The 15,126-nt window shown below is 47.9% G+C and overlaps 2 protein-coding genes across 2 annotated transcripts in view; both read right to left on the reverse strand.

Annotated features, from left to right (window-relative positions):
* Positions 1-1,332: 1,332 nt before the first annotated feature.
* LOC132098180 (F-box only protein 42-like) lies at positions 1,333-11,511 on the reverse strand. Its single transcript, XM_059504359.1, has 10 exons — positions 11,370-11,511; positions 10,592-10,794; positions 9,495-9,611; positions 9,054-9,188; positions 8,811-8,964; positions 7,541-7,651; positions 7,371-7,467; positions 7,232-7,288; positions 3,197-3,313; positions 1,333-2,588 (listed from the first exon to the last, which is right to left on the reverse strand). Exons 2-10 carry the CDS (start codon positions 10,779-10,781, stop codon positions 1,701-1,703), a joined length of 1,866 nt encoding a protein of 621 aa, XP_059360342.1. The 5' UTR covers positions 10,782-10,794; positions 11,370-11,511; the 3' UTR covers positions 1,333-1,700.
* Positions 11,512-14,595: 3,084 nt separating this feature from the next.
* LOC132098196 (ATPase family AAA domain-containing protein 3-like) overlaps positions 14,596-15,126 on the reverse strand; it is a 6,061-nt gene continuing 5,530 nt past the window's right edge. Inside the window, exon 16 of the mRNA XM_059504388.1 lies at positions 14,596-15,019. Coding sequence (XP_059360371.1) covers positions 14,777-15,019 — 243 coding nt within the window. The 3' untranslated portion in view covers positions 14,596-14,776. The remainder of the gene's footprint in view (positions 15,020-15,126) is intronic.

Genomic DNA, 15,126 nt, shown 5'->3' on the forward strand with positions numbered 1-15,126 from the left:
ATTTACTCAAACTCAAATATACTCGAGTGTAGTATACACAAAGTGCTCGAGTCAACGCCCCACCCACTGCCCTGCCCTGACCAATCACAGCGCAGCTGCTTCTTCACCTCACTGCCTCCCCAGTGCTAAGCCAATCAGGACGGAGCATCGCAGACTGAATTCAAATGGGTTAAAGGCAAGGTGAATCATGGTGAAAGTCCCATAGCGGATCGAATACTCACATTCTTGAGTCAAAACTGGAACAAACAGAGCTACACAAACCACTGATGGCAGCAAATTGTCCCAATTACAAACACAAACTGTTAAATACTGAGTAAACATTAAACGAAGTAAATAAAAAAAAATAAAAAAAATTAAACAAGCATTAAAAATTAAATTAAAACTGAAGACAGAGCAATTAAAATGGAATGATATTAATAAAAACAGTAATTTTCCAACAAACAATGTAGTTCCTCAGAATCAGTTGCCGCTGCTGAGCAACACAGAAGTAAACAAAGGTGTGTTTCTTTATTTACAACAGCTTTGAACGCAGCTCAGCCAATCAGAGACAAGGACTGGAACGATCCGCTTTAAACAATTAATTTAAACACTAGAAATTAATTTAACCGTTAAAAATAGAAATAATAATAATAAATAATCTCTGTTTGCATATGTTTGGCCGTTCTCAAAAAAGGACCTGTATCACGAAGCGAGATTAACAAACTCAGAGTAAGTTTAGAGGTGACTAAACCTGATGAAGCCAAGCTGGTTAAGATAAGGTTCACCGGGCTCACAAAGCTTGACATAAACCTTCTCTGTCCACTCAGAGTTTGTGATTACTAACTCTGGAGCGGGTGCACGTGAATGTGTGACACGTGCAGCAGTCTCTCACACACACACACACACACACACACACACACACACACGTAAAATTAATTGCTAATTCATATAATTAGTAAATACATATGAATTATAAACAATTAGAATTAATATGATATAAATATAATAAGTAGCCGCAAAAGTCAGCCAATTTTGTCTGTAAAATACTTTTACTGTAAACTGCTTTAATAGAGAGCGAGAGATCTGGGGGAGTGGCTTCAGTGTCACTGTACTCACAGCTGATTGGTCAGGGTAGTGTTTGTCATCTCTAACCCAGAATAAAACCTGCTCTGGAGCATAGGTTACCATGGTGCTACAGGCCACTGAAGGTGAGGTTTTTACATTTATATACCTGAAATAAAATAACAATACATTCAAATGTAGCATGTAGTAGAATTGTGTGAACGGAGATGACCGCACAGTTTTATTCTGTTATAGTCAAAGATCACGCAACATTATATCAGAATTAAGACATTAAGACATGAAGAACTTTATTTCTGTTTACAATCCACAGTCTCATTCCCTCAACAGCACTCTCACACACACACACACACACACACACACACACTTAATGTAAACATTGCAGGCTGAAAGAGCGGTAAAAAAAAGGTCAATTTCATCAGTTCCTCCTCCAGTCGCCGGTTTACTTTTGTCAGATCAGCGTTTCAGAGGTGAAATGTGCCAAACAATAAAAGATTCCCTTCTAGAGTTCCCTCTCAGAACTAAAACATCTTTCACTCGCTCAGAAACTGAAAGCACATCTATGTTATAGTGTCCTGTATACGTGTGGAGCTGTGTTTGAGTAAGTTAGTGTAAGGGCAGCAGTCGGCGTTGCTCCTCCATCACCTCTTGGCGCGGACGAAGTACAAGGCGTTGGTTTTGGGGTAATATTTCACGTTCTGCTTTTTGTCCATCAGGCCTCCGAAGATGATGAGCTCTCCGCGGCCCTGAACCACTGTATGCAGGCTGGTCTCGGGCGGCCCGGTGACCGCGCTGGGTGCTCCTCCGCTCCCGTACGCCCGCCACGACACCACGCTGCCCGACTTGGCACGAGAGATGTCCAGCACGTACATCTGCATGGGCTTGCAGTTGAGCGACTGGTAGAGCGGCTTGCCCACGTTCAAGCTCTGCGGCGGGTGGTGGGCGAGGCGACGGGCGATGGGTGGGATGGGGGGTCCGTCGGAGGCCTGCGGGGGGCTGGAGGAGGCGGGAGGCGTGGCCACACCTGGCTGGGACAGTGAGGAGGAGGACGGCAGCGAGGAGGAAGCTTTGATGGCCTCCAGACCACGGCGCAGGGCGGCGGGAGAAACAGCGCCCGGAGGGGTGCATGGTGACCCGGTCAGCGGAGGCGTGTGCAGCCCGTTAGAAGAGGGCAGGTCGTCCCAGCTGTACTCCACCTGCGGCCGTGTGGGTGGAGACGCCGGGCTGGTGGAGGGTGAGGAGCCGTTGAGCAGCGGTGGGCTGTCGGGGCCCCGTGAGGGCGAGGCTCGGGCCGATGCTCGGGGCCGAAGGGTCCCCCAGCGCCCGTTCACACAGGGAGCCTCCTCGACCGCGCCCAGCACCACGCCTGCCGCTCCGCCGCGCACCGGAGACTGTGAGCGCAGCGAGGGCGGGTCTGGCCCCAGAGGAGCCGGTGTGGAGCTGATGGGTGAGGGACGAGAGCTCATACTGGGGCTGAGAGGAGCTCGACCTGACAGAGCCTGAGAGAACACCACCACACACTGACCCACCTGAGAGACAGATGGGGGGAGGAGGGGGAGATAGAGAGAGGGGAGGGGGGGATATATAAACTGCGTTATATAAATCTGCAATTCTGACTTTTTTTCTAATATTTTGACATCTTTTCCATATTCAGACTTTATGCAATTTTTACATTTTTGCTACTTTTTTTAAATTACATTTTTTTTTACAATTTTTTGCCTCTTTCTGCAATTTTAACTTTTTTCGCAATTGTTTTCTTTGTTGCAATTTTCATATTTTGACTATGGATTGTTGTCTGTGTTGCGATGTACTTCTGAGGGAAATGGATTATTGAAAAGTGTAGGATGGATCTGAATGCGACATTGCAGTGGATTGTAAGAAAAAGGGTGAATTTAAGCAGACAAAATTATGTAATCACAACTTTTTATCTCACAATTTCAATATTTTTCTGGCAGTAGTTTAATAGAATTAGGAGAACTTTGTGAATTCTGACTTCACAATTCTAAGTTTACATCCTGTTTGTTTACTTTTGTTGAAAAAAGAAAACTTTTTATCTTCCAATCCTGACTTTTTTCTTGCGATTGAGAGTTTATGTCTGACAATTTTCTAGTCAGGAAGTGATTGTTTGAAGTCTCACCTTGCAGGCCGGATGACACCAGAGCTCCGGCGCGCCGTGATCCTCGTTCTCCACACGCAGCTGCTGCCACGTCCAGGGGGAGGCGCTCATGTGCAGCAGCCACGCATCCTTCAGCAGCTGCACACACAGACATCACTGCAGTGCAATAACACACTCACACACACACAAGTGCACACATACTCGCGCACACACACAATCACTCACTCTCACACTCAAACACACACACTCACGCACTCCCACTCGCACACTCACGCGCGCACACTCACGCACTCCCACCAGCACACTCACGCAGTCCCACCTGCACACTCACGCAGTCCCACCTGCACACTCACGCAGTCCCACTCGCACACTCACGCAGTCCCACCTGCACACTCACGCAGTCCCACCTGCACACTCACGCAGTCCCACTCGCACACTCACGCAGTCCCACCTGCACACTCACGCAGTCCCACTCGCACACTCACGCAGTCCCACTCGCACACTCACGCAGTCCCACTCGCACACTCACGCAGTCCCACTCGCACACTCACGCACTCCCACTCGCACACTCACGCGCGCACACTCACGCACTCCCACCAGCACACTCACGCAGTCCCACCTGCACACTCACGCAGTCCCACCTGCACACTCACGCAGTCCCACTCGCACACTCACGCAGTCCCACTCGCACACTCACGCACTCCCACCTGCACACTCACGCACTCCCACTCGCACACTCACGCAGTCCCACTCGCACACTCACGCAGTCCCACTCGCACACTCACGCAGTCCCACTCGCACACTCACGCAGTCCCACCTGCACACTCACGCAGTCCCACCTGCACACTCACGCAGTCCCACCTGCACACTCACGCAGTCCCACCTGCACACTCACGCAGTCCCACCTGCACACTCACGCAGTCCCACTCGCACACTCACGCAGTCCCACTCGCACACTCACGCAGTCCCACTCGCACACTCACGCAGTCCCACCTGCACACTCACGCAGTCCCACTCGCACACTCACGCACTCCCACTCGCACACTCACGCACTCCCACTCGCACTCACGCACTCCCACTCGCACTCACGCACTCCCACTCGCACACTCACGCACTCCCACTCGCACACTCACGCAGTCCCACTCGCACACTCACGCACTCCCACTCGCACACTCACGCACTCCCACTCGCACACTCACGCACTCCCACTCGCACACTCCCGCACTCCCACTCGCACACTCCCACTCGCACACTCACGCAGTCCCACTCGCACACTCATGCACACTCCCACTCGCACTCACGCAGTCCCACCTGCACACTCCCACTCACACACTCACGCAGTCCCACTCACACACTCACGCACACTCCCACTCTCGTACACTCACGCACACTCCCACTCGCACACTCACGCACACTCCCACTCGCACACTCACGCACACTCCCACTCGCACACTCACGCAGTCCCACCTGCACACTCCCACCTGCACACTCACGCAGTCCCACCTGCACACTCACGCAGTCCCACCTGCACACTCACGCAGTCCCACTCGCACACTCACGCAGTCCCACCTGCACACTCACGCAGTCCCACCTGCACACTCACGCAGTCCCACTCGCACACTCACGCAGTCCCACTCGCACACTCACGCACTCCCACACTCACGCAGTCCCACCTGCACACTCACGCACTCCCACTCGCACACTCACGCACACTCTCACTCGCACACTCACGCAGTCCCACTCACACACTCACGCACACTCCCACTCGCACTCACGCAATCCCACTCACAAACTCACGCACTCCCACTCGCACTCACGCAGTCCCACCTACACACTCCCACTCGCACACTCACGCAGTCCCACTCACACACTCATGCACACTCCCACTCTCACACTCACGCAGTCCCACTTGCACTCACGCAGTCCCACCTGCACACTCCCACTCGCACACTCACGCACTCACGCACTCCCACTCGCACACTCACGCACTCTCACTCGCACACTCACGCAGTCCCACTCGCACACTCCCACTTGCACACTCGCGCAGTCCCACTCGCACACTCACGCACTCCCACTCACGCACTCCCACTCACGCACTCCCACTCACGCACTCCCACTCACGCAGTCCCACCTGCACACTCACGCAGTCCCACTCGCACACTCCCACTCGCACACTCCCACTCACGCACTCCCACTCGCACAGTCCCACCTGCACACTCACGCAGTCCCACTCGCACACTCCCACTCGCACACTCTCACTCGCACACTCACGCAGTCCCACTCACACACTCACGCACACTCCCACTCGCACTCACGCAATCCCACTCACAAACTCACGCACTCCCACTCGCACTCACGCAGTCCCACCTACACACTCCCACTCGCACACTCACGCAGTCCCACTCACACACTCACGCACACTCCCACTCTCACACTCACGCAGTCCCACTTGCACTCACGCAGTCCCACCTGCACACTCCCACTCGCACACTCACGCACTCACGCACTCCCACTCGCACACTCACGCACTCTCACTCGCACACTCACGCAGTCCCACTCGCACACTCCCACTTGCACACTCGCGCAGTCCCACTCGCGCAGTCCCACTCGCACACTCACGCACTCCCACTCACGCACTCCCACTCACGCACTCCCACTCACGCACTCCCACTCACGCAGTCCCACCTGCACACTCACGCAGTCCCACTCGCACACTCCCACTCGCACACTCCCACTCACGCACTCCCACTCGCACAGTCCCACTTGCACACTCGCGCAGTCCCACTTGCACACTCGCGCAGTCCTACTCGCACACTCACGCACTCCCACTCACGCACTCCCACTCACGCACTCCCACTCACGCACTCCCACTCACGCAGTCCCACCTGCACACTCACGCAGTCCCACTCACGCACTCCCACTCACGCACTCCCACTCACGCACTCCCACTCGCACAGTCCCACCTGCACACTCACGCAGTCCCACTCGCACACTCCCACTCGCACACTCACGCAGTCCCACTCGCACTCACGCACACTCCCACTCGCACACTCACGCAGTCCCACTCGCACACTCCCACTCGCACACTCACGCACTCCCACTCGCACACTCACGCAGTCCCACTCGCACACTCACGCAGTCCCACTCGCACACTCACTCTCACTCGCACACTCACGCACACTCCCACACTCATGCAGTCCCACTCGCACACTCACGCACACTCCCACACTCACGCAGTCCCACTCGCACACTCCCACTCGCACACTCTCACTCGCACACTCACGCAGTCCCACTCACGCACACTCCCACTCGCACACTCACGCAGTCCCACTCGCACACTCCCACTCGCACAGTCCCACTCGCACACTCACGCACTCCCACACTCTCACTCGCACACTCACGCAGTCCCACTCGCACTCACGCACACTCCCACTCGCACACTCACGCAGTCCCACTCGCACACTCCCACTCGCACAGTCCCACTCGCACACTCACGCACTCCCACTCGCACACTCACGCACTCCCACTCGCACACTCATGCACTCCCACTCGCACACTCATGCACTCCCACTCGCACACTCACACAGTCCCACTCGCACACTCACTCTCACTCGCACACTCACGCACACTCCCACACTCACGCAGTCCCACTCACGCACTCCCACTCGCACACTCACGCAGTCCCACCTGCACACTCTCACTCGTATACTCACGCACTCCCACTCGCACACTCACGCAGTCCCACCTGCACACTCTCACTCGCACACTCACGCACTCCCACTCGCACACTCACACAGTCCCACTTGCACACTCTCACGCAGTCCCACCTGCACACTCTCACACTCACGCACTCCCACTCGCACACTCCCACACTCTCACTCGCACACTCTCACTCGCACACTCTCACTCGCACACTCACGCAGTCCCACCTGCACACTCTCACTCGCACACTCATGCACTCCCACTCGCACACTCACGCAGTCCCACTCGTACACTCACGCATTACCACTCGCACACTCTCACTTGCACACTCACGCACAAACAGCAGATACTCACAGCGTTTGGCCCACCGCAGCCGCCCAGGATCAGCAGGGTCTTGCTGTCGATCACGATCTGAGGAACACGAGGGGACTCAGTGAGCGCTCAGACTCGGAGCATCATGGGAGTCAGTGAGAGACTGAGGAGGCAGTGTTACCTGAGACTGTCCCCCGCGAGGGTGAGGAGACGGGCCGCTGATGGCCGGTTTGGACCAGGACCACTGCTCCAGATCCAGAACCCAGACCTCGTTACTCCTGCGACACAAACACACACAGGATAAACACGCGACTGGATCGTTCGCGGATGACTCGCTCGCGTCATACGTACATCTGCCGCGCGCCCAGAGAGCCTCCAAACACCACCATAGTGCTGCCCATCACAGAGGACGAGTGTCCCGCCATCGGCGGCGGCCCGTGAGTCGTCACAATGCAGTTCCACCTGCGGGTGAGAAAGGGGCGGAGTTACAGGCTCCCACTTCCTGTCTGACACACACAGCTTCCCTTGAGTCACACCATGCAGGAATCACAGATGGAATCACAGAACCCAGTCAACGTTTTCTTTTCATTTGTTAAAAACAATCAAACACAAAGTTAAAGCTCAAGACAAATGGCTCAATAAAAGTTCAGTTCAAATTATGAAAATATACTTCTCAAAGCAACAGAAATTACACAGGCTCTTCTGTTAAGTCAAGTCACCTTCATTTATCTAGTGCTTTTAAAAAGAGAGATTGTGTCAAAGCAGATTTACAGTTTTAAATATGAAACCATGTGTAATAATGCAACACAGTAAACACTCAAGTTTCAGTTAAAGTCAGTTCATCATTGATTCAGAAAATGAAAACCTTTTAAGAAAATCAGTCAAAATATTTAACGCAAATAAATTTTATTTATTATATATTACAATACTTTAAAGTAAACTGTGAGGCTCTTTAAGACCTGCACAAATACACTGAGTACTGTATGAGCGGGGAAGGCACATAAGTCAAGTCACCTTTATTTATATAGCGCTTTAAACAAAATACATTGCGTCAAAGCAACTGAACAACATTCATTAGGACAACAGTGTCAATAATGCAAAATGATAGTTAAAGGCAGTTCATCATTGAATTCAGTGATGTCATCTCTGTTCAGTTAAATAGTGTCTGTGCATTTATTTGCAATCAAGTCAACGATATCACTGTAGATGAAGTAAATGAGTTTTCACTCTAATACATGTAGGATTTGTTATTATACTAATGCTGGGGGGAAAATGTGCATAAAAATTTTATGCATTGTGTGCAGATTTAAACGTATGCCATAATAAACACTTTTCCAAGAATTAACCGACTCTGCAGTAGACTACGTATGCATTTAGATTGGATAGTTGTTCAGTCTCCTACTGTAAATATATCATAACTTAATTTTTGATTAGTAATATGCATTGCTAAGAACTTCATTTGAAAAACTTTAAAGATGATTTTTCTCAATATTTAGACTTTTTTGCTCCCTCAGATTCCAGATTTTCTAATAGTTGTATCTCAGACAAATATTGTCCTCCGAACAAACCACACATCACTGGAGAGATGATTTATTCAGATTCAGACGATGCATGAACTCACCAGTTCTTGGAGGGCGAGTAGGTGTGTATTTCGTCGAAGAAGCGCTCGGGCTGGTGCAGAGGGTATGGACTGGGCCGCGTCCAGCCGCCGAACAGAACCAGCAGATCCCTGAACATCACCAGCGTCGCTCCGGCTTTAGGAGACGGGTACGAGCCTGAACACACACGAGAGGCATGAGTGATGGAGCTGACACACACACAGACACACACACACTCTCACACAAAGACACACACACAGTCTGACCTGACGCCAGCGGCCGGATCCACTCCTTACTGTTGAGATCCAGACGCCACAGATCGTTAAACGCTGCGTTACAGCTGCTCTGAGTGCAGCCACCGAACACGTACATCGACTGATTCGAGTCGTAGTAACACGCACCTGCAACACACACACACACACACACATTACTCTACATACTGTCAACAGTTAACATTTCATACAACTAAATGATCAGCATCTCTTCAGAGAGTGATTGAGACTCTCTGACTCAATGAGTCATTCTTTAAAATGATTCACACGAATCACTTGTGACTCTTTAAAAGAACTGGTTTAAAAGAACTGGTTCAAAAGAATCTACTGTGATCTAGTTCAGCAGATTCACACAGCAACATCAGGAAACTGGTGTGAGTGAGAGAGTGTGTATGTGTGTGTGTGTGTGTGTGTGTGTGTGATCCATTCACTGACTGTGTGAGAAACGTTGTGTTATCGGTGTTCCAGGATATGGATATGTGCGACTCTCCCACTGGATGTTTCCCTCCTGAACGGCCCTCAGGAAACCATGATAACACTGATACGCCACACCTGAGAGAGACACACACACACACAGAGTAGTTGACACAGCTGTGCTGATTCATGTTCTCAGCAGAGGCGTCCGACTGACCGTTAAACTCGTCTCACATCCCAGAGTCACATGACATAACTACAACCAGAACCATACAGCTCACTGTAACCATAATAACTCAAACTAGAACTAGAACACTAACTACAGCTAGAATGGGGACTATAATAACTATAATGACATTGATAACTTTAACAGTAATCATAATAACTGCACCAATAACAAGAACTATAATGATAAGTACAGTCACTATAACAACCACTATAACTATATAACAATAACGACAACTTAACAATAACGACAACTTTTATATCTAAAATGAGAACTATAACAGTAACTATACCGTAACTAACTGTAACGACAATGCTGCGTTTAATGAGAACTATAATAATATCTATAAGTGTAAATGTAATACTGTTACAATAGCAATAGTGGTGATCGTAATAATGAAAACTATAACGAAATCATGACTAAAAGTTCTACGATAACTAATGGCAACTATAATAACTATAACTGTAACACTAATTTTAATGCTAATGACAACTATAATAGCAACAGCAACAAAAGACGAAACTATAGTGATAATAATAAGTATTTAAGGTAACAATAACTATAACGATAACCACAATGATAAGAACTGTAACAATAACGTTAGCTATACTGGTAACTTCAACGATAATGATAACAAATCACTTTCATAATGATTTTTACCAGCTGACATTGACAGCCAATCAGAATCCGTCCTGCTATAATGAGCTTCAGAATTTAAAGCGACAGACACACATGCACATACAATAAACAGACAATATCTAATATCATTATCGTTCTTGGTGTGAAAGGGGCTTTACGGTCGATATCACTGTAGTTCTGGCTACTATGATCGTTATAGTTACTGTTACCGTGAATAATCGCGATTATTAGGATTCACTGCGTGACCTCTGACCTTTGATGAGGCGGTACCACTGCTTGCACACCAGTGCAGCGGTCTTGTGCTCCTGGTAGGGTGACAGGAAGGACAGGATGTACTCCAGCACCTCCTCGGGGAGCTCGTCCACGCTGCGCGTTCCCGACGGCACCTCCTCCGTCTCCATGGCGACCGCGCAGCTGTGCTCGCCGTCTGCGCAGCCGGACATGACGTCAACTTATCTAGCAAAACAATCGCTCAACTTATTAAAAAAACACCGTTTTGAATTTCTTTCTCTTTTTTTTTTTTTTTTTACCACAACGCTTGGCTAGCATTAGCTCTGCGCAGGCATGGATTTTGTTTTTATTCTGAAAGTGAACTTCTCCTTTAACACTGGGTAACGTTAGTTTCTCATGTCTGCGTGTTGAAACTATCCCAATAACGTGATATTTAGCCCTTGATGTAGAAACTGTAGCAGGAACAGCCTAAAGACGTGTGTTTAACAGCGAGTTTACTCGGGGATCCCCCAAACTGCATCGGGGCTAGTTTAGAGCAGTAACGGGTAGGGGTGTTGTTGTTTTGTGGTGAAAGCCTGACTCTTCAGATCGTGATCACAGCTAATGAAAACATGATTAATAATCAGAACCGTGTTTAATCACGGAGGGGTCTGGACCTGTGCTGTCTGATTCTCTGATCTCAGATGATCTCTCCGCGGTGTTTACAGTAACGAGGTGTGAATCAACAGTGTTTTCATGAGCTAACATCGGGTTTGTCGTCTGATGATGATGATGATGAAGATGATTAGACGCCTGATTACCTGCCTGGCGGGGTCTTGGTCCGTCTCTCTTCTTCTTCTTCTCCGCTGATGTTTGTTTGTGTTTCTCTTTATCAGCTGCTCTCATGAAGCGCCTCACTCCAAACATCCGCCATCTTCACTCCGCTCGCGAGCGCGCACGCACGCACACACACGTCACGCGTCTCGGGGTGACGTCCGCTACGTTCGGGCGCGCCCGCTCTTTCTTTATCACAAGTATTAACCAGTAGCGTAGCCAGAAAAGAGACTCTGGGTGTGCATATGAAAATCTGGGTGTGCCACATTTATTGTCAGATTAATGTGCAAAATTATGGGATAGTATTTTTGGCGCACTGCTTCCGTCCAACCATATTCCTAGTGGTAATTTGCAGGTCGTGTCAAAATGTAGTTAATTGTTAAATGTAATAATTTTCTTCCAAATACGATAATTTTGAACTTCTGGTACGATACTTGGACATTTCCAATCTGGCAACACTGTCTGTTGATGTTGGGCCCGGGGAGGGAGAAACATCCTCATCAGGTGTAACGTTAAGGCCTTGTGTCCGGCTGTCCATCAAGCCGAGGTTTTTTGCTAAAAAAAAAAATTAAGAAAGGAGCTCTGCGACATATTGCTAGCTATTAATGTGCAATCAAAAATTATCTGTTTATATCATAGACTGCTGGGGTCACAGTCAGCTGCTGTTTGCTGATTGGTTGGCAGTCCAAATGTCGGCAGATATATTATAACAAAAATAATTTAAAATGTAAATTACATTTTAACATTTTTAGTATTATTGCACCATATATTGGATTCTTATTTCTGTGCCCCTGAGAGTCTGATTTAGAATGTTCAGTGACGTCACAGAACTGCCAGATTCAAACAGCTTTCGCGCGTTGGCTGGCACTGAGCTAAATTAGTGGCTAAATTAATGAAAAATAAAGCCTCAACAAGTGTTGACATTTCCCAACATCACAGCAGTAATGAATTTATGAACTACTTTACTTCTAAAATCGATACTATTAGAGATAAAATTGCAACCATTCAGCCGTCAGCTACAGTATCACATCAGACAGTGCACTATAGACCCCCTGAGGAACAGTTCCACTCATTCTCTACTATAGGAGAGGAAGAATTGTATAAACTTGTTAAATCATCTAAACCAACAACATGTATGTTAGACCCTATACCATCTAAGCTCCTGAAAGAGGTGCTTCCAGAAGTCATAGATCCTCTTCTGACTATTATTAATTCCTCATTGTCATTAGGATATGTCCCCAAAACCTTCAAACTGGCTGTTATTAAGCCTCTCATCAAAAAACCACAACTTGACCCCAAAGAACTAGTTAATTATAGACCAATCTCGAATCTCCCTTTTCTGTCCAAGATACTAGAAAAGGTGGTATCCTCACAATTATATTCCTTCTTAGAGAAAAATGGTATATGTGAGGATTTCCAGTCAGGATTTAGACCGTATCATAGTACTGAGACTGCTCTCCTTAGAGTTACAAATGATCTGCTCTTATCATCTGATCATGGGTGTATCTCTCTATTAGTTTTATTGGATCTTAGTGCTGCGTTTGACACAATTGACCACAACATTCTTTTGCATAGACTTGAACACTTTGTTGGCATCAGTGGAAGTGCATTAGCATGGTTTAAATCGTACTTATATGACCACCATCAGTTCGTAGCAGTGAATGAAGATGCTTTATTGGGTGGTTGTTCTGCACGCTTAGTAAACAAACTACAGCTAGTCCAAAATGCAGCAGCAAGAGTTCTTACTAGAACCAGGAAGTATTAGTTTCTCACATTCAATTTTAGCAAGAAGAATGAATGATGGAAGTAATGCATCACATTAATTATTTTATTCAAAATCGTTAAATGCCTTAATCCTTTCACTACTTTGATTATTGTTTGAAGCCAAGAAGTCCACTGAAAAGAGGAGTTAGACAGAGACTTTGCACTGTGATAAAGATGACATGACACTGTGCAGGAGAATTGATTAATTAATCAGACTCACATTTTAGTCTACTAATGGCAATGTTTCATAATTACATTACATTTAAGATGAGGAGGAGCAGTCACAAGCCTTCAGACAATGTGAGGAAAATGTGGACCAGGAGGAGGCACAGAGGGCGAGTGATGATCCCCAAATATGAGATGAGAGGAGCATGCTAGACAGTACAGGGTTAAAGAGCTGCATGCTCAATAATTATAATCTAAAAAACAGGCTATTTTAGAGGTCAAGTCGAAGATGTTACCTGAGCAGAACATTAATACCACTAGTGGGCATTAAAATAATAATGATAATGGCAGTAACAGTGACTTTACTGACAGGGATATTGATGTAGGGATAATTATTAGTTAATTGTTCAAGTGTTCCTGTGGCTCAGTGGTAGAGCATTGGTTGTGGGTTCGATTCCCAGGGAACATGTTAAGTAACAAGTGTTAGCCTGAATGCACTGTAAGCCGCTTTGGATAAAAGCGTCCGCTAAATGCATACATTTATTTAAATTGATTGAGTGCTGTATTTCACTGTTTTACTTCTTTGTGTATATATATTTTAATAAATACCAAGTTATTTTCAGTCCTTCATATAAGCCGTTTTTTTGGGGGGGGGGGGTACCCCTTTTCAAACTTCAGTGAACGAGAACGATTCGTTCATCTAAAAGATTCGTTCAAAAAGAACGATTCGTTCACGAACGACACATCGCTATTTTCAACGGTCCTCGCCGCTGCTCGAAGCGGCTCACATTGAAAATGAATGACTTCCGGCCGCTTTGACGCTCTGGACGCTGACGGTGTGGACACGCAGTACATGAATCTCGCATATGTAGCTTCAGAAAGACCGATTCTTTTTACTGAGTCGGTTCGTTGTAAACTTCTTCATAAAGTCCGATTCATAGTGAGTCGGTTCGTTCTGGATCTCGCTCTGTAACATTGGAAAATTCCTATTTAGAATCCAGCGAGTTCATTTGAACCGGATCTCGGATCAATGAAGAGTCGGAATCATTCTGGTGAGTCGCTTTGTTCGGAAGGAAAAACTGCAGTGGCATTTTTGTCTTTTTGAATCACTATGTTTTTGACTCAGTTTTATTTATTTGTTTGTTAAATTGATAAAATTAATTCATAATCCATTCATTCACACTTAATTTGGCATACTTTCATGTGAAATGATTTACATAGTGTTGGTGAGTTGTAAGTGATCTGATCATAACTCATTCCCTTCAAACTCAAACAGACATCATAAGAAGTGAAAATGGCTTTACTGTCAGCCGTAAAAACAGTTTCCGTTGATTTCATGTGGACTTGTTTCAGTCTCCAGGCGATTATTAACATGAATATTAATATTACAGACTGGTGATCAGTAAACATGGATACAGACAGACGAACAGCAGCTTTAATGACACATGAAGAGACTACACGAGCGTTAAACTGGAGTCCCGTCGGGCTTGCTCCGGTCTGATGGCACTTCCTGTAGAGGACGGAGCACTTCCTGTGCCTTGAGCGGGGGAGCGGAGGCTTTGGCGGGAATCATCCGGCCCTCGTTATCCAGAACCCCTTCTCCATGAAGCCAGTCCATCTTCTGCTGGTGCTGTTTCACAGCGTCATCCACCCGCGCATCCATCATAGCCTCGGTCAGTACACCGCCCTCGGAGGAGTACGCCGCCGCCTGACACACACACACACACACACATTACCCATGAGCCTCTGCAGCGCACGCCTCCAGAGCAAACAGAATAACCCTGTGTCGTGTCTTTCTTCAGAAGCGTAGTTTAT

This window comes from Carassius carassius, chromosome 21, assembly GCF_963082965.1.
Source record: "Carassius carassius chromosome 21, fCarCar2.1, whole genome shotgun sequence".
NCBI classification, from domain to species: Eukaryota; Metazoa; Chordata; class Actinopteri; order Cypriniformes; family Cyprinidae; genus Carassius; species Carassius carassius.